A 19,198-nucleotide genomic window follows, 5' to 3' on the forward strand; every position below is an offset into this window, starting at 1 on the left:
TATGGTTTTTCCAGTAGTCATATATGGATGTGAAAGTTGGAACATAAAGAAAGCTGAGTGTTGAAGAATTGATGCTTTTGAACTGTGGTGTTGGAGAAGACTCTTGAGAGTCCCTTGGACTTCAAGGAGATTCAACCAGTCCATCCTAAAGATCAGTCCTGAATATTCATTGGAAGGACTGACGCTGAAACTCCAATACTTTGGCCACCTGATGCGAAGAACTGACTCATTGGAAAAGACCCTGGTACTGGGAAAGATTGAAAGCAGGAGGGGAATGGGGCAACAGAGGATGAGATGGTTGGATGGCATCACTGACTCAATGGACATGAGTTTGTGTAAGTTCTGGGAGTTGGTGATGGACAGGGAAGCCTGGCATGCTGCGGTACATGCAGCACAAATCGCAAAGAGTCGGACGCGACTGAATGACTGAACTGAACTGAGAGGAGACTAGTTTTCTATGAGCGGGGCAGAGAAAGATGATACTAATATTTGTGTACGTTCTATTGTGAAGCATGTGATGCTATATTGTAGTTCTTTACCGATTATCCTCACACGAGGTTCTTGTCCCTATTTTATAGACATGAAAACCAAGTCTGGGAAAGACTGAACAACAAGCCTATGATCTCACAGCTGGAAGTGGCACAGCTGAGGCTCAAACCTAAGTCAGTCTGATCTCAAAGTCTGCAAGTGCTGTTGAAGCTGGTATGTTTGTACCTGGTTGAAATTGACCTATATATTAGGCACATAGGATATAAATAGTAAATATCCATGTAACATATGATTAACATTGTGTAACCTGATCCACACTTGAGGATGCCTCTACTTAAAGATTATTATCTGTCTTTTTTCCGTGGTGGCTCAGCAGTAACGAATCTGCCTGCCAATGCAGGAGATGTAGGTTCGATCCCTAGATTGGGAAGATCCTCTTGGGGAAGAAAATGGCAACGCACTCCAGTATTCTTGCCTGGAAAATTCCACGGACAGAGGAGCCTGGCGGGCTACAGTCCATGGGGTTGCAAAAGAGTCAGACGTGACTTAGATACTAAACATACATGAAACGTGAAATATAGTCACCACAAGCAAAGAGGTCTTTGGGTGACTCGGCCAAACCCAAGAGAGGTCTGGAAGCTCTGTTAGCAGTCCCCAGCAGCACTGTGTCCCTGACTTTGTCATCTCTGGATGACTTTAGCCTTAAACCTGTGCTCCTTCACTGGGACCCATGGGGAGGTTAAATAAGAAGTAGCTTACCATCTTTCATCTCCCTCCCTCTTCTCTCAGCAATTCCTTTTCCAGGGCCAATTCTTTACTTCCAGGCTCTGCCTGACCTGATGAAGAGGCTGGGAACCCTGAGATATGACTGTGACCCTGAACAGCTGAACATTTCATATTGACTTTGTAGGAGGTTTTTTAATGTACAAAGTGCTTTCAATCACATTGTCTAATGAGTTATCAACAAGGGTTAGGAAAAGTGGTAAGAAGTAAGGCCAAGATGACAAAAGGCGTAAGATGAGCCTGGGAATGAGGCTGACCCTCTGGAGAGGGGGTGGAGGTTGATGAAGAAAGACTGTGTTGGTGAGCCAGCCCCTGAGCACCAGGCAGAGGCAGGACAGGACTTCACAGAATCACTGACCCACAAGCCCCATTTCCCAAGACCCTTGCCCACTGCAGGCCCCAGCTGATACAGAGCCAAGAACTGTCATTTCTCCAAGAGACAGCTACGGCGAACTCTGACAGAAGCTTCCCTCTGACACTTCACATGCCTTCATGTGGTCAGGACCACAGGACCATTTTGTGATGCATTTATCTATGCCCTGGCGGCTTATCCTTAAGAACCTCATTTAGAATGGTGCTTTGCCAAAGATAAGAGTTGTGAAGTTGACAGGGCCTGGGACTGTGTCTCTCTTGGCCTGACCTTTTCCACTCCTTTATGAGTCTGATCCATATTCCATTACCTTCAGATAAGCTGTGCTTGCTTGGTGGGGAGTGGGTGCCAGTGACTAAGCTGCCTGGATTCTACCAGCGTTTTCACAGTCTTGCGTGCCATTCTGTACAGAAAAACGAGAATGGAGACAGATTCTCCAGCAGTGCCGTGGGGAAAATTATTCTGGGCAAGGACTTTATGAACTCTTTCCAGCCACCAAAAATGAGGCTGCTGAGTCCAGGCATGTCTGGCCAAGCACGTCCTTACGTTTCAAGGGTACAGCTTGGGAAGGGCGGGGTGCGGCCCACGCAGCCGCCGCTCTCTGGCCAGCCCCGAGGCTGGCCGCATGGAGGGGGGTCGGGTCGGTGACCCTGTGATGGAACGCCTCCTCCACTCCCCGCCCGGGATGCGGGTGGGTGAAAATAGGTATGCAGAGGATGGTATGCTGATGCCCTCTGTCAGGAGGGCAGCTGGTGGTCTGGGAGCCAGCACCCAGCCGGGGCTGCCTCTGCACAGCGGTGATCCCAGCAGCTGAACCCGAGGGCCTCCCTCCACCCACAGTCAGGACCCCGTGCTCTCCCGGATTTCCTGATGATGGTCTGCTCGCTGCAGTGACGAGATGTGACTTGCTGCATAAAGAGGGGATTTATTCCCCACAGAGTGATAATGCTATTGTTTCAGAGTTGAACGCTGAACCTGAGTATTTCCATTTGCTCCATATTTAGCACCACCTGCTCTGTACTTTTCCCCTCTGTGTAGTTGTCTCTCTACACCCCAGGCTGTGGGCACCATGGTCTGTGGGGGTTATGTCCTGTGCGTCATGGTGTGTCTGCCCCAAGCATCTAGGACAATGCTTCGTTGCTGTTGTTCAGTTGCTAAGCTGTGTCTGACTCTGTGACCCCGTGGACTGTGGTACATCAAGCTTCCCTGTCCTTCACTATCTCCCAGAGTCTGTTCGAATTCATGTCCATTGCATCAGTGATGCCATCTAGCCATCTTATCCTCTGCTGCCTTCAATCTTTCCCAGCATCACGGTCTTTTCCAAAGAGTTGGCTCTTTGCATCAGGGAGCCAAAGTATTGGAGCTTCAGCTTCAGCATCAGTCTTTCCCAGTGAATATTCAGGACTGATTTCCTTTAGGATTGACTGGCTTGATCTCCTTGCTGTCCAAGGGCCTCTCAAGAGTCTTCTCCAGCACCACGGTTTGAACGCATCAATTCTTTGTCACTCAGCCTTCTTTTGGCCCAACGCTCACATCCATACATGACCACTGGAAAAATCATAGCTTTGACTATATGAACCTTTGTTAGCAAAGTGATGTCTCTGCTTTTTAATACACTATCTAGGTTTGTCATAGCTTTCCTTCCAAGGAGCAAGCATCTTAATTTCATGGCTGCAGTCACCATATGCAGTGATTTTGGAGCCCAAGACAATAAAATCTGTCCCTCCTTCCACTTTTCCCCTTCTATTTGCTATGAAGTGAGGGGACTGGATGCCATGATCTTCATTTTTTGAATGTTGAGTTTTAAGCCAGCTCTTTCACTGTCCTCTTTCACCTTCTACAAGAGGCTCTTTAGTTCCTCTTCACTTTCTGCCATTAGAGTAGTATCATCTGCATAACTGAGGCTGTTGATATTTCTCCTGGCAATTGTGTGGGGCTGTGATCAATCCAGCCTGGCATTTTGCATGATGTACTCTGCATATAAGTTAAATAAGCAGGGTGACAATATTCACCCTTGTCACGCTCCTTTCACAATTTGCATACAGCAAGCATTTTTTCCCCTACTAAATGTTTGTTAGCTCAAGAAAATCAGTAACAGTAGATTTAATTTGATTCAAACGCATATTTTGGGGATGAGATGGGGCTAGGGATGGAGGATGTGGTTTAAGGACCTGGAATGTGGAGTCAGTGTTGGAATCTGTCTTCACCTACCAGCTGTGTAGCCTTGGGCAGGTCAGTCACCCTCTCTGAGTCTCAGTTTCTTTCACTGTGAAATGGAGGTAATAATAGTTACTCAACACTATCGTTGAAAGCATCAAATGGGATCACAAGTATGTACACATTTTCTAGCAAAGTTCCTGGCAAAGTAAGTCCACAATAGATGGATGAGTATTGGAAGCTGTTATGAAAATATTAAGAACCAGAGGGGTTAAATGAATTGTCCCAATTAATACAATGAGTACTATTTATTCAATTATACTACAGTGTGGGGTATGCGTGCTTAGTCATATCTGACTCTTTGTGACCCCCTGGACTGTAGCCTGCCAGGCTCCTCTGTCCATGGGATTCTCCAAGCAAGAATACTGGGATGGGTAGCCATTCCCTTCTTCAGGTTGCAACAAAAGAAGCCACTGCAATGAGAAGCCTCGGTACCACAACTATAGAATAGGCCCTGCTTGCCACAACTAGAGAGAAGTCTGCCTGGAGCAATGAAGACCCAGCTCAGCCAAAACCAAAAAACCCTATGGAAAAAAAAAGATGATGAAGAGGCTAGCTAGGGCAGAGAGCTGAGTCCCAGGCAGCTGCTGTCCCTTCACCTCCAGCCTGGGAGCCAGGAGATGGGCCTGGTCTTTGCCCTCACCTTGGGGAAGGATGGACCTCTCTACTTGCTGGGGCTGCCACCTTGGGCAGGTGGAAACATTGTTTTCAGGCAAGGGCAGCAAAAAAAATGCACTACTCCTGATATATTCAGGGAAATCATCTACTGGATTTTAGTCCAAATATCTCCCGAGGCTGTGCACACAAAGGCTTAGATGAGCCTGGCCACCTCCCGTCATGCCAGGTGTCTTGCCCAGGAGTGGAGCAGAAGGGCGTTGGGAGCTGAAGGAGATACCCTGAGGTGTGAACTCAAGTTACTCAGTACTGCTGTGTGGGGGTTGAACTCTGAAATGCTTTGCCAAAACTACTGCAGAAGAATAATAAAAGGAAGGAAAGAAGAAAGGGATACAATCCTCTTAATGATCCCATTAAAATGAGAACCTCATCTACCAATTTTCTAAAGCCATTGTTTTAGAACCAGGCCACGTGCTCAGCTCTGTCCCGTGTTTGGCCAGGGATGTTTAGCACATGCTGCAGTGAGGCAGCCAGAGGGAAAACTGTTTGGAAGAGACTTATAGGAAGAGATCTGATTCCTGAGAAGCATGATGGTGGGACCTCCCCGCCTCCCTTCCAAAACCTTTCTTGAGCACCACTTACACGCTGGCACTGGTGCTGGTGGGGACGACGATGAGCAGCCTGCCTGGGCCCTCATTCTGCCCACAGCACACGGAGGCTCAGGCCTTGAGACAACTTGCTGGCAATGGAGGGGGTGAGACTTGCTCCTAGGCCGTTGGAGTCCAAATCCACTGTGCTGGGAAAAAGACCAAGCTTTGGACGGCCAGCACTTGGCAGCCTGAAAAGGTGTGTCTGTGGTTTCCTGCTCTTCTCCATCCTCTTTAAAGGCCCTTCTTTCTCATCACTCCTCCTCTTCCCAGCAGAGGCCCCACCCAAGGAGGAGGCTTTTCTTCCCTGTGTGCAGGAAAGGGCTTACTTGGCTTCTTCCAGGGCCAAAGGGAAAAGTGGCTCTTCAATAAGAATTATCCAATCTACTTCATGATCTCCAGGAGCATGTGTATCTGTTGAGTGCCTATGGCTCTGAGCCTCCTTTTGGCCATTTTTCAATGGGTGGTTGGAACAACTCATTTCCCAGTGAGAGCACCTGCCTCAGTGATTGATAGGCACTAGGGGAAGGGCCACATCCATTTCAAAGAACATCAGTCAGGTCTGCCCACCTAGCAGTTTCAAGTTGGAAGGAGGCTGGGGACCAGTAACACGGCCATCCTGGGAGATGGTGCAGTCTTCCCAACACTACACACTAGATGTGGTCGCTGGCCCTGCAGACCAGCGTGCACCAGGCAACTGTCATTCCTTCTCCTAAGAAATGAGATGAGGCACAGCTGAACTCTGAACTAGCTCCAGATAGCTGTGCAGAGTGACTCTTGCAGAGAAAACAATGAGCTTCCTATGTTTCCTGTGAAAGGTTGTTGCTGAACCACGAAAGACGCCAGGATTCTTGGCCTCTGGAGGGGAAGAAATCAATCTGGGGCCAGAGACGAGGCTTGATCGCTCAGAGCTTTGGTGTAATAAGGTTTTATTAAAGTATAAAAGAGATAGAGAAAGCTTCTGACATAGACATCAGAAGTGGGCAGAGCCTAGAAATTGACTCTCTTACCTGGCTGGAGTGCACATCACCTATTGCTATATTACCTGATGCTTCTAACTTGGGGCTTTTAGAAGCTCATGGAGTTACAAGGCAATTAGTTTTACCTTCCTTTTTGGACTTTCCTCCCTCCCCTGCCCAGAGAGGGAGGAATGTTGGACTTGGGGTGACTCGGACCCTTGGTTAGGCTGTGCCTAGGCTGGCAGAGATGAAGCCAAGACCGTCAGCAACTGTGAGTGGAGACAGAGCCAAAGCTTTGAGGGAAGGGTCTTAGGCAAAGAATCTAATGGAAGCTGTGTTTTGTCGGATGGGGCAGTTGACATTTCTGTTTATAACTGGGATATGTTTCTATAACTGGGACACACTTCAGAGTGGGAAACACATTTTATCCAAATATCTCCAAGTACTATAGAAAAATGAACATCTTACTTTTCATGATTCCAAACAAAATTTGATTTTCTTCTCATAGCACATGGGTTCTATTTTGATGGGCTAGTCTGGTAAATCCTATAATAATGTCAGTTTTTCTGATTGACATTGATTATGTGCTAACGTATCTAGTCTGTAGTCCTTGGATTTTTTTTTTTTTTTTCTGAATAAAAATAAACCAGAGTGATCGGGAATTAGATAATATCGCACTTGTCTTCTGATTCCTGCTGCATGGAGGGCTCCCTGTGCAACTGGGGTTAATCTGTGATAGGTTAATTTACATCACGCATTCAACATAAGAAATAATTGTGTGGCTTAGAAGTGCTGTATCACTTAGGAGAAGAATTGTGACCTCCCTCTTCTGCTTTCTTTTCTTCATTTTATTTTTTCCCCCTGATCAGAGTTGACCTAGTGGGTGAGGTGGGCCAAGTCTCCTGGGAGTTGCAGAGGCTCCTGGAAGCAACCACAGCTGGGGAGGGCCCTCTTCTCTGAAGGAGCCACAGACCATACTGAGGTCACTTTTGTCAAACAGCATGCTGCCTGTTCTTCCTGTCTTTATCATCTTCCCTCTCGATGGGGATATAGGAGATGGTCTCCAGAAGTGTTAATTGTCTTTAATGCAGCTGTTAATGAGAAAGGAGACGATAAGGAACTAGTTCCTTTCCTGCCTTCCTCCCCCTTTTTCCCTCCCTCCTCCCTCCCTCCTCCATCTACAGTATCTACAGAGCAGCTCTAGGGTCCCTGGAGGTTTGGCACCCAGGGGTTGAGGATGCAGACAGACCAGTGCGGGAGACAGACAGGAAAACAAATCAGGGTGTTGGAGTGTTATGGAATCCATGAGAGACCTGTCAGGGGATTCAGCTCACAGAGTGGTCCTTCCCCCACAGTAGTTGGTGTAGGTGTGGGGAGACAGGAAAAGTAGAAGGGGAAGGAGGGGTGGAGGCACACATTATATTTATCACCCTACCCCTTGTGAGATGCTTGTATTATCCCGGCCCAGCTGTACCTCTGCCAAGGTGGATATTGAATTTTTTTTCTTTTCCATTTGTGGTTTATTACAGGATATTGACTATAGTTCCTTGTGCTATATAGCAGGACCTCATTGTTTATCCATCCTATATACAATAATTTGTATCTGCCAGTTCCAACTCTCAATCTATCCCTCCCCTACCCGTCCCCCTTGGCATCCACAAGTCTTCTGTATGTCTGTGAGCCTGTTTTATAGATAAGTTCATTTGTGTTATATTTTAAATTCCCTATATAGGAGATATGATATGGTATTTGTCTCTTTCTAAATTATTACACTTTGTGTGATCGTCTCTGGGACCATCCGCATTGCTGCAAATGGCATTGTTTCATTTTTATGGCTGAGTAATATCCCATTGTATTTATGTGTATATATATGTACCACATCTTTATCCATTCAGCTGTTGGATATTTTGGTTGCTTCCATGTCTTGGCTGTTGTAAATAGTGCAGCTATGAACATAGAGGTGCAAGTATCTTTTCAAATTTTGTCCAAATATAGGCCCAGGAGTGGGATTGCTGGATCATATGGCAACTCTATTTTCAGCTTTTTGAGGAACCTCCCTACTGAGTTGTTGACTCGGAAGTCCGAAGATCTGGCCCTTACCTCAACAGGAGACAGCTCTGAAGGGCCATCCCAGTCCTGGAGCTCCCACGGCATCTGTTGAGGCCTGTTACACATAGCGTCTCTGCTGCATAGCAACAGTGCAGTTAACTTCTTCCCGAAGGCAGCTCCCTGAAAGTGTTGTTTTCAGGAGCTCCTCCCAGGAAGCTCCTTCTGAACACCCACAGCTCAGCTTCCTGGGAACCTGACCCAAGACTCATCCCAGAGTAACCATTTTTCCCTGTGCTGTGGTTTCCTCTCGCTTCCTTCTATTTATTGACGTTGTCATCACATAAATCTGTCATGATTTTCACTGAAATAGAGACAATCTTTCTCCATCTAACCACTCATCTTGAAGTAGATTTTTTTCCCCTGTAATTTCATAGTTGTCCCTGGCTAACTGCCTCGCTCTCCCATGAACACTTCCATGGACCTCACAAATTTGTAACCTCACAAATATAAACATTATAAATAATTCTTGCCTTTACTCTTTACAAAATCTTAACTTCCCATTGTAAAATCAGTTATGTGAAATTGTAGTTAGCTTAGAAAACAAGATGAAAATTTACCCATAATCCCTCTACTTGGAAACGACGGTTTCAATATTTTCATGTTTCTTACCTTTTATGAACTCTAGTTGAAGCTACACTATACTCTGTCTTTCTCACCTGACATTGTGTTTTACACATTTTAAGTCGTTAAATATTCTAAAGATGGTATTTTAAAGGTGGTCGTATTGCAAGGTTAAGGTTGAGTTCTTATGCAAGAAGCCCTTCTCTGATGTCAGGCCTCTGGGTCAGCAACAGTGTTTTGAGTGACCCAGGGCAAATCCACCCACTTCCAGTAACAGGGCCAGAGGGCAAAATGCTTTCGAGCTAGTGTGGACACAGGTGTGTCTTTATTGTTTCCCATGTGGACGCTTTGAGAAGTCTGTAAGGCTTTTGAGGGTAGAATCTAGAGTCTTCTGCATCCCCTTGAACACCATTTCTCAGAATGTACTTTTGGTTCATGATTTTAGATAGATACAGGTGAATGCTATTGTTATTCATTTTTGTTTTTTAAAATTTAGGGACTGGTATAAATTATTCAGGCTTCACAAATGCTATCGTTTTGGACAAGTAAAAAGCACTTGAAAAAATAAGTGGATAGATATTCAAGATCACCAATCACTAAGGAAATGCAAATCAAAACCACATAAGATACTACTCCATACCCACTAGGATAGCCATTATGAAAAAAATAAAAGCAGTGCCCAGAAAGCAATAGGGTGCAGGAAAATTGGAATATTTATGCATTGCTGATGGGCATGTAAAATGGTGAAACTGTTGCGAGAAATGTACAGTAGTTCTTTACAAAATTAAAACAGAATTATGATATGATCCAGCAATTCTACTTGTGTGTCTATACATCAAAGAACTGAAAGCAGGGACTAGAAGATATATTTATACACCAATGTTCACATCACATTATTCATAATAGCCAAAAGGTAGAAACCAAAGGCCATTAATGGATAGATAACCAAATGTGGTATATATGTATAACGGAATATTATTTGTCCTTTTAAAAGAAATGAAGTTCTGACACACGGGTGAACCTTGAAGACAGTATACTAAGTAAAATATGCCAGTCACAAAAGGATGTGTATGACTACTTATGTGAGGTGTCTAGAATAAATTCATGGACACAAAATAGACTACTGGCTGCCAGGGGCTGTGGGGAGGAAAAATGGGTTGTTATTGAGTTTCAGCTTTAAAAGATGAAAAAGTTGTGGAAATGGAGGGTGGTGATGATTGCCCAATAGTGTGAATGTACTTAATGTCACTGAACTTTACACTTAAAAATTGGTTGAAATGATAAGTTCTATGTTATGTATATTTTACCACAATACAAAAATGAGTGAATATAAATTAAAATTTTAAGCACAGATGATGTGGCCTAAATAAGGTGGAATGTGAATGTCCAAGTTTGGAAAACACAGTCCCAACTGTGTTCACATTACGGTTAGGGATCACAGCAGTTTCATGCAAATGAGAGAAAGCCTTATTTCAATACTCTGAGGTCTTTTTAAAAAATTTGTTCCATTTCTGGGCTAAAAATGTTTTAAAGCAATTTGTGGTAAATAGGAAGGTAGAGAACTGTGACACTTGTTGAGAAACTTTTTGTGCTAGAATTTTAGTTGGTTCACTTAGTTCTAACACGGTGGCTTAGTGACCAACATGGTTCAGACTAGGAAACTGGGTCCCATTGCCAGTAAGTGGCAAGACCAGCCCTCCCCACTGGGCAGCCCACGCTCCAGCTCTGAGCTCTCTTGGTGGTATCTCTCACTGCTTCCTTGCTTATCCCATTTCACCTTCCGTCACTGGATATTTCAAAAAACAAAAGAAAATTCCACTCTTTTGGAATTTTGCCTCTGTAGGGCATTCATTTGGAAAAACACGAATTATGGATCCAACAGTATGTAAATAATGGGAGTAGATCTTGTCCCTCCCAGCAGAGCACACACACCAAAGCCACAAACTAAACTGGGCACCACCTTGAGCTCTTGGCCTTTCCACTTCCCTCAGCTTTAAGCCTGTTGTAGTCATCACGTTCCATATGAAAACAAAAATAATACGCCCTCACTGCGGAAAACAGAGAAGTGGGAGGAAAAATGCTACCACCTAGAAATGACCACAGTTCACACATTGGTTAACATACTTCCCACTTTTACTGAACAGAACAGATACATATTTTTTAAATGGGCTTTACAATATATGGCTTTATCACTGGCTTACAACTAAACACACTGTGAACATTTTCTTTTACCACCATTGAAATAATCGCACAGTATACAGAAATCATAATGTATTAAGCAATCTTTATATATCGGGGGAATTTAGATAGTTTTTTTTAAAGGAGACTTTATTCTTTTTACAAAGCCTTCAGAAAACAGGTACCCTTGTCTCATATAGCTTCCTATTGATGGTAGAAACTTGCCCTTCAACTTAGCCTTTTAACTTGCTTCTCTGTAGCCACCAGATCAACCAAGACATTCATTTTATTTTTTCAAATCTCTCCCATTTGCTCCCACTTTTCTACCTAGTCACCCAGGATACACGCACACCTCCATTACTCTAGCACCCTGTCTCTCACCTTGGATATCTGCCCCCTCCCTTCTCCTCTGCTCCCCTTACAGGTCCTTCCTTTCCAAGATACCATCTTAACTGATGTCAATCAACTCCATTCAAAGCTTTATGCTCAGTTCCACATTGAGAGTAACCTTTAATAATCTGAATATAGAATTCAGTTGTTTAAAGGAAATTATTTGTAAGCCCTTGGCAGTTACATGTATCAGAAACACAGGAGTTAGGCACTCCTGTGATATGGCTTACTTTTTTTTTTTTAATTAGTTTTTTGGAGAGGGCAGGGCAGAGGAAAGTAATTGGTGCTTTAAGGAAATCTTTTTAGGGACCACAGGGAAATCTGTTCACTATTTCAAGGCAACTAATTACCATCTCTCAGTTGGGACATTAGAGAGACAGCCTTTACAGGTCCTGAAATCTGCATGACAAATGTTAAAAACAAATGTGGGTTAATAATAACTTTGTATAGCAAGGCAGATGCCAGGGAGCATAAGAGCACACGCAGACGGTGTTAATTCTGGAGTCCTGGAAGCTGTGAGGTGCTCATCCATCACATGGCCGTCTGGAAGGTAGAGACACTTGGTCATTAAAGGAGATCCCTCTTGGCACTTTATCCTGCTGCCCACACATGTGAATCATTTACATGAGCCCCAAAGCAGTTAGGGTCCAAGATTTGAGTACAATGTGTTTATGGGATCAACAGTACCTACCAATTATGTGCAGTCAGACTCCCCTGAAAAAATATTTTGACAGAAGATGCCATAGGCCCACTGTTAACCTGATCTTTCTCAGACCTGGTCATCTAACCCAGCTGGTGATGCCTGTAATTGCTGGCATGTGGCAGAACTTGGTTAGGCTCTGATGATAAGGAGACAGCACATTTTGGGTCCTAAGTTCTGAGGAGAAAATATGGTCCCTACCTATCCAACCATTCCACCCACACCTTCCAATCACCTACCCTGGGTCTGATGTGTATGTGTATTTGTGTGTGTGTGTTTGTCACTCAGTCATGTCCAACTCTCTGCAATCCCATGGACTGTAGCCCGCCAGGCTACTCTGTCCATGGACTTCTCCAGGCAAGAATACTGGAGTGGGTAGCCATTCCCTTCTCTAGGAGATCTTCCCAACCCAGGAATCAAACCCAGATCTCCAGCACTGCAGGCGGATTCTTTTCCGCGTGAGCCACCAGGAAAGCCCATGTGGGTCTGATACCCAATGCAAATAGAAAAGACAATCCCTGCCTGGATCGGTGTCCCATCTTGTACTCAATGAAGCATTTGTTTTCATTTTCAATTTGTTGAATATTTTCAATTTCTAACATCTGCAGGGTCAGGACTAGGAGAGCCCTCTGAACTAGGGTGGCCTCTGAAATCTGGTTCAGATTGGGTTAGGGAACAAACCCTTTCCTCTTGTTCTCCTTTATGTCCCTGCCCTTCCTGTCATTGTTTTCCTCAAATCAGTGAAAATCAACAAGGTGAAACGGTTTTGAGACCAATCACCAGGGAGTGCCGTACAGGGACCTTTTAGGATCCATGAAGAAGCTCCTGTGAAAGGAGAAGGGGGCTCAAATCCTCCCATGGAATTTAAGGACAATACTTGCAGTTGGGTTCCCCCAACCCCACTCTGGGCTTCCCCTGTGGCTCAGCTGGTAAAGAATCCGCCTGCAATGCAGGAGACCTGGGTTCGATCCCTGGGTTGGGAAGATCCCCTGGAGAAGGGAATCTGTATTCTGGCCTGGAAAAATTCCATGGACTGTATAGTCTCTGGGGTTGCAAAGAGTCCGGAGTCGACCGAGCGACTTTCACTTGCAAATTAATTAGCAGACGGCTGCCTTCACTTGCAATCCCATTCTTGGATGGGCACTAACTGAGCTGCCCCCCACCCCCAGAGTCTGTCTGGGTCTCCCTGCCCAAATAAAGGAACACCAGAGCGCATCTCTTGGTGTTTAAGAGGCCAAGGCTTTTCTTGTTTATTTTCCTCTACAGAGTTTCACAGCTTATAAAGTGTCAGGGAGACTCAAAGTAACTCTCCACCTGAAAGGTGGCACAACTAGCCAAATACTGAGGAAGTAAATATCAAGGGTGCCAGGATGAACATCCAGTCTGGAGTCCTTGATGCTTTTACAAGCAGACCTTTGGCTGACAGTCTCCAGCAAGCCATGTAGTACGGGGAGAGACCCTATTAACTAAGTGTCCACAGGCCACTGACTAACCTGAGAGGGCAGAAGCGGGGACCCTCTGCTTACCACAACCAGGTAGGAATGACTGAGGAAAGCAGCGAAGCTGGCCAAGCCAGCATTTACACATGGAACACTTCCTGGGCAGCCAGGTGTCATGGGGCACAGGCCCACAGTTCCTGAGGAGGAATGGACATGCAGATTTTAAATCCCCACTTCTCCTCCCCTCTCCGCCCCCAGCCCCTTTCAAGGACTTACTCTTTGCGAGAGTCATGCTCACAGTTCCGTCCATAGAAAGAGGGAGGACAGGCACAAAAGGACCCCAGCATGCAGGTTCCCCCATTTAAACAGCAGGTTCTGTTCAGCTCCTTACCTGAAATGTAAGAAGAGGTGGCTGAGAGGGGTGGAGGGACTGAAAAGTGAGTTCCTTTAAAAGGTTAATATGGCAGCAAGGGCTTAATCTCCCCCAAAGTGTTTGCAGATGTCTAAACATTGTAAATCTCACTGAATAAGACTCTGCTTTTTAGTGTTCCTTTGGCTACCTGTGCTTTTGAGCAGAGAAATCTTTTTTCATGCACAATCCAGTGGTGGTACCTGGAATCCCCAGCCTGAAGTGGGATCAGGTGAGGGAAACTTGTGTTCTGCGAGGGAAACTGTGTTCTGTGGTGGGGTGGGGAGGCAGTGTGAAGTACATGCCTGTATTGTCCCCAGAATCAAAACCAGTCCAACCATCCATCTACCCAGCTCCAGAATCAGATGCTCACTGTCTTAGGCGAAAGTGTCAAGTACTCAGAAAACACATAAAGATACCACACTGTACATCTAAGGTGGGTACGTCTTACTCTTTTGGATTCCCATGGATGCTACAAACTGGGAAGGCTGGTGACGAATTGCAGGCTCCTCTTGGGACCAAAGGCCATCATCTCTGAAGGCCAGCTCTCCCTGTGACGGACGGGCAAGTTCAAGGTCGCCCAATCCTGAATGACAAAATTAACTCCTTGAGTCTATGTTCCAGGCCACTTGAAAATTGCTAGTAATCAAAAGAACAAAGTCTCTTACCAGCGACTAATCCCAGTTCAAGTGCTCTGGAAAAGGCCATGATCAAAATCACACTAGGAAGAGGAAATCAGACCTCCATTAGCAAAACAAAGCAAATAAAATCCCTTTGAGTTAACACCACAGGCCACTAGGGAGAGAAATCCTACAGCACCACTTTCTTCCCCCCCTCCCCCGCCTCTTTTGAAATGATTAATTTATATAACAATCCAAAGAAAGATGATGAGAATAAAGTCCAACTAATTTCCAACTCTTTCCAATACGTATCCTCATATGCATATAATTTTAAGTGTCTTCTACCTTCTATATCACATATTTTTCTCCTGCACCTAGTTTTCATAGTAATTTTAAATGGCTGGATGACATTCAATGTCACTGATGAATCACAGTTCACAAACTATTTCTTTTACACCAGTCATTTAAAAGATGTTCAAGGTTAAAAAACATTTCCCAATATTCTTAACGGTTTCCAAATATTGAAAACCTGTCTATGACGTCAACCTTCTCAGACGTATATTTTAAATTTCATTGTAATATTGACTTGTTCTTACAAAAGAGGAGGAAACCACTAGTCATGTCAGGCAGAGCCAGTAACCTGACTGAAGATGATGATAAAAGCCAATAACAAAGGTAGATGCAACTTTAAGTTCCAGGTCTTTTGGAAAAACAGCAGCACTGTTGGCAGCTCTTTAAGGTTTGAACGAAATGAAATAAAACAACGCAGAGGTACAGAACACGTTTCCTAAGCTGGCAAACTCTAGTAATAAAAGGTTCACACTCAAGATCAGTTCATACCTGTAAGAGAAGCACTCCATCTTCCTCTGGTCTGCGGCCCCTAACAATTTAGAAGGGAAAAAATATTAACCCGGCTTTAATTCACAGTCATTGCCAAAACACCCAAAGGAAAATGTTAATTTCTTGACGTGAAAAAGAGCATTTTAAAGGAAAAATATCCCAGATGAGAAATATGCTTTCCCCCAAAGTTCTTAGAAGCAGAAGTCGGGCTGTCCGGCGAGACTAGGGTATGCCGCATGGGTCTGTCCTAACAAACGCTTGGCCTGTAACCTTCAGGGAGATTTCGCCTTCCTCAGTCGCAAGCCCAGGGGTTGTGGGGACAACCCTCCGGTGGGCGGGGAGGCGGCCGTCCGTTCGCATTACAATGCTTAAACACTCCGGGGTGGAGGTGAGAGGCTGCGAGGCGGCCAAACAAAGAGAGAATGGAAAAGGCCATTCTTGTAAAACTGTTGCTAATTAGCCCTAATGTCTGTATCACTAGTTTTGGGTTAAAAATATCAGATTTGCTGTTAAAAAAAAAAAAAAAAGGCAAACCAATTACTGTATTGAGGTGGTGGAAAAGTATTGCTTTAATCAGGAAACACCAAGTTTGGGTCTCCCAAGGAGTTGATGTTTTATAAGTTTTATTTCCCGAAATTTGCTTTCATTTTTGGTTTTCCCAGGAAAGGTGTGTTGAGCCCGTGGTCCGAGAAGGGTGTGTCTCCGCGGGTGGGAGGGAAAGGTGAGGACTCAGGGAAAGTTGGGGTTAGGACAGAAGTTCAGGGTCAGGAAGGGGTTCCTGCCACGGCTGGAGTGAATGGGTGTAAATTCCAGGCGCACCTGAATTGCAAGGGAGGCTGGAAGGAAGCACAGCCGGCGCCAGGCGGGTGGGTGGGCTAGGGGAGGTGGGCAGCGAGGCAGAGTGTCCGGCCGGCCGGGGCCTGCGCCTTCCTGTGCCCCGGGTGCCAGGCCTGCTCCAGGAAAAGGATGTAGAAATACGGCAGTCTAGACTGGGAGGCCATTTTAGCTTTGCCACTGGGTTTCATTGCATTTTACAGTCTCCCAGAGCTCAATGTGCAGCCTCTTCCATCCCCTCTTAGTCTGCCCTGCCTCCCAGGACACCAGAATTAACGCGATTTAGCTGTGTCCTGTGATTACCCTAAAAGTATTTATTTGGTGATTTCAGTAAGCTCCAGACGCTGCTGCTGGAGAGACTTGTCCCTGAGCCCTGAGGCCTCTTGAAACAGAGCAGGACCCTTTGGGGCCTTCCCAGGTCTAAAAAGTCCCTCCGTGTCCCTTGTCTCCTGTAAGTCACACAGGAGCAGGCTCAAGCAGTTAATGATTAGGACAATAGAGTCACAGAATCTTTAGTTCCTCCCTGAAGGAGACAGATAACAGTGTCTGATGCACATTCCTGAGCTGGATTGCAGATACCAAAACTGCCACCAAAGGGAAAAGGCTAACTGCACGATGACCAGACTATCGCCATGACATAAGCTGCTCCATCTTGAGCAGCACTGATTCTCTGAAAGTGAAAGTGGCTCAGTCGTGCCCGACTCTTTGTGACCCCATAGTCTATACAGTCCATGGAATTCTCCAGGCCAGAATACTGGAGTGAATAGCAGTTCCCTTCTCTAGGGGATCTTCCCAACCCAGGGACTGAACCCAGGTCACCCACACTGCAGGTGGATTCTTTACCAACTGAGCTACCAGGGAAGCCCTATGTCTGGCTAGCACAATTCCAAGAATTGGCCTCAAGAGAATGGGGAAAAAAACTGACCCTGGAGTTGAAGATTAACTGGGCTTGAAACAATCAAGCTGACGCTGACGCAACCTGCTACTTGGCTCCAACAGACCTTAGCCCACAGTACTTCCCTATTTCAAGGTGGATGAGATTGGTTTACTAACCTACTTTCTTGAGTTTCCTCTGGGAGTGGGTCAATGCTTGAAGGAATTCTTAAATTGGAATTTTATCTTCTAGTCAAGGGGATCATAATTGGCATGATGAGTCTTTGAAAAATGATTACTTAAAATGTTAGTAATGAGATGCATCTTTTGGAGTCTCAGTGGGCATGTGAGGGAACCAGAGAATATTTCTTACACCATGTCAGATCCTTCCACTCTAACAATTCTTTGTCGCCCATGTTCAGCTTGAAATTACAGAAGACTTCTTCACCCTTTTTCCCTAGACATGGAAGGAAAATCTGACAGTGGGGGTTGTAACTGAGGAAGTGAGACTCTAACTAGGGACTGTCAGCAACTCAGCAATCTATTTCTTTTTCTTTCTTTCTTTTCTTTGGCTGCACTGAGTGGCTTTTGGGCCTTAGTTCCCTGATCAGGGATGAAACGCATGCCCCAACAGTAGAAGTGCGAAGTTCTAACTACTGAGCCACCAGGGAACTCTTTCAAATCTATTTCTTAATTTTTACTATGCCTAACTTAGCTTGGCTTAGCTTGCTACACATAGAGAAAGCTGTTGATGCACATCAAGATTGAAGAGTAGTTTTTCTATAGGCCTCACTTCTGTTCCTTACTCTCCAGGACTAGCTGACCAAGGATTTGTTCCAACTGCAAGCAAGACCTGATGGCTACTTGGAACCTTGTGATGGGGACAGGCATCTCTGAATTTAAAAGACTGCCTCTTCCCCTACACATAGCTCCTTCCTCTTTTCCCCGGGTAATCTCTGAGCAAACCCGGGGATTTGGTTCTTTGTGACCCAATTCTCTGTCTCTCCAGGGTTGCTGGCTTCCTTAATAAGGTTATCTTTCCTTTTATTCAACACTTATCTCTCAGTATTGGACTCTTGAGCAAACAGCCGCTGAGCGTGGGTTTGGTAACACTTTCACCTAACACTTGAGTGCTCCAGATCACTTAGTTTGTTATTAAATACATCCTAAGTCATGAGTGAAAGTGAAAGTGTTAATCGCTCATTTGTGTCCTGCTTTTTGCAACCCCATGGACTGTAGCCTGCCAGACTCCTCTGTCCATGGAATTTCCCAAGCAAGAACACTGGCTGCTGCTGCTGCTAAGTTGCTTCAGTCATGTCCGACTCTGTGCCACCCCATAGACGGCAGCCCACCAGGCTCTGCCGTCCCTGGGATTCTCCAGGCAAGAACACTGGAGTGGGTTGCCATTTCCTTCTCCAATGCATAAAAGTGAAAAGTGAAAATGAAGTCGCTCAGTCGTGTCCGACTCCCAGCGACCCCATGGACTGCAGCCTACCAGGCTCCTCTGTCCATGGAATTTCCCAAGCAAGAATACTGGAGTGGATAACCATTCCCTTCTCCAGGGAATCTGCCCCACCCAGGGATCAAACCTGAGTTCCCTCCATTGCAGGCAGATTCTTTACTGTCTGAGCTACAAGGGAAGCCCCTGAAGTCATGAGTAGTTTTTTAATATCATCTACTCCTAATTTCTAAAGTAAAAGCCCTGCGTTTACCTCATATTGCCAGGCACACAAATGTGAAACTTTTATCTACTGCTGAAATAGCCCAACTCATCTGAGGACTTAATGAAGCTCAGGTTCTTTATGTCTTGGTGCAGAAGGAATTCGGTAAGAGGCAAAGTGATAGGTAAGAATTATAGATTTATTAATATACTTTGTAATGAAGTTGCAGGAAAATGTAGCCCAAAAGGATGGTCATGTCCCAGGTCTCAGGTGAGTTCCTGGGATGGGCCACCAAATGAAGGTGCTTGGCTTTGAGTAGGAAGGAATTCAAGAGTGAGCCGTAGCAAAGTGAAAGCAGGAATGCATATTTCACAGGCAGAATGCGGTCCATCTCAGAAGGCAAGAGTGGCCCCGAAATGCTGGGGTGGTTAGTGGGAGGATTATTTCATCTATCTTGAGGAATTAGATCACTGCCCCCTTTTTGGCCTTCCCTCTCAGAACAGT

General features: G+C 45.3%; 1 protein-coding gene and 1 long non-coding RNA gene across 3 annotated transcripts in view; one reads left to right on the forward strand and one right to left on the reverse strand.

The window, feature by feature from the left end:
• Positions 1–18,882, forward strand: part of LOC122682609 — a 41,373-nt gene extending 22,491 nt beyond the window's left edge. For both annotated transcript variants that reach the window (XR_006337437.1, XR_006337436.1), the window contains exons 7-8: positions 579–702; positions 18,759–18,882. This is a non-coding gene — a long non-coding RNA (uncharacterized LOC122682609). The remainder of the gene's footprint in view (positions 1–578; positions 703–18,758) is intronic.
• TDGF1 (teratocarcinoma-derived growth factor 1) lies at positions 10,868–15,554 on the reverse strand. The gene is made up of 6 exons (XM_043885541.1): positions 15,327–15,554; positions 14,535–14,587; positions 14,318–14,452; positions 13,734–13,848; positions 13,545–13,654; positions 10,868–11,861 (listed from the first exon to the last, which is right to left on the reverse strand). The coding sequence occupies exons 1-6, from the start codon at positions 15,344–15,346 to the stop codon at positions 11,749–11,751; spliced, it is 546 nt and encodes a 181-aa protein (XP_043741476.1). The 5' UTR covers positions 15,347–15,554; the 3' UTR covers positions 10,868–11,748.
• Positions 18,883–19,198: the final 316 nt, after the last annotated feature.

This window comes from Cervus elaphus, chromosome 24, assembly GCF_910594005.1.
Source record: "Cervus elaphus chromosome 24, mCerEla1.1, whole genome shotgun sequence".
NCBI classification, from domain to species: domain Eukaryota; kingdom Metazoa; phylum Chordata; class Mammalia; order Artiodactyla; family Cervidae; genus Cervus; species Cervus elaphus.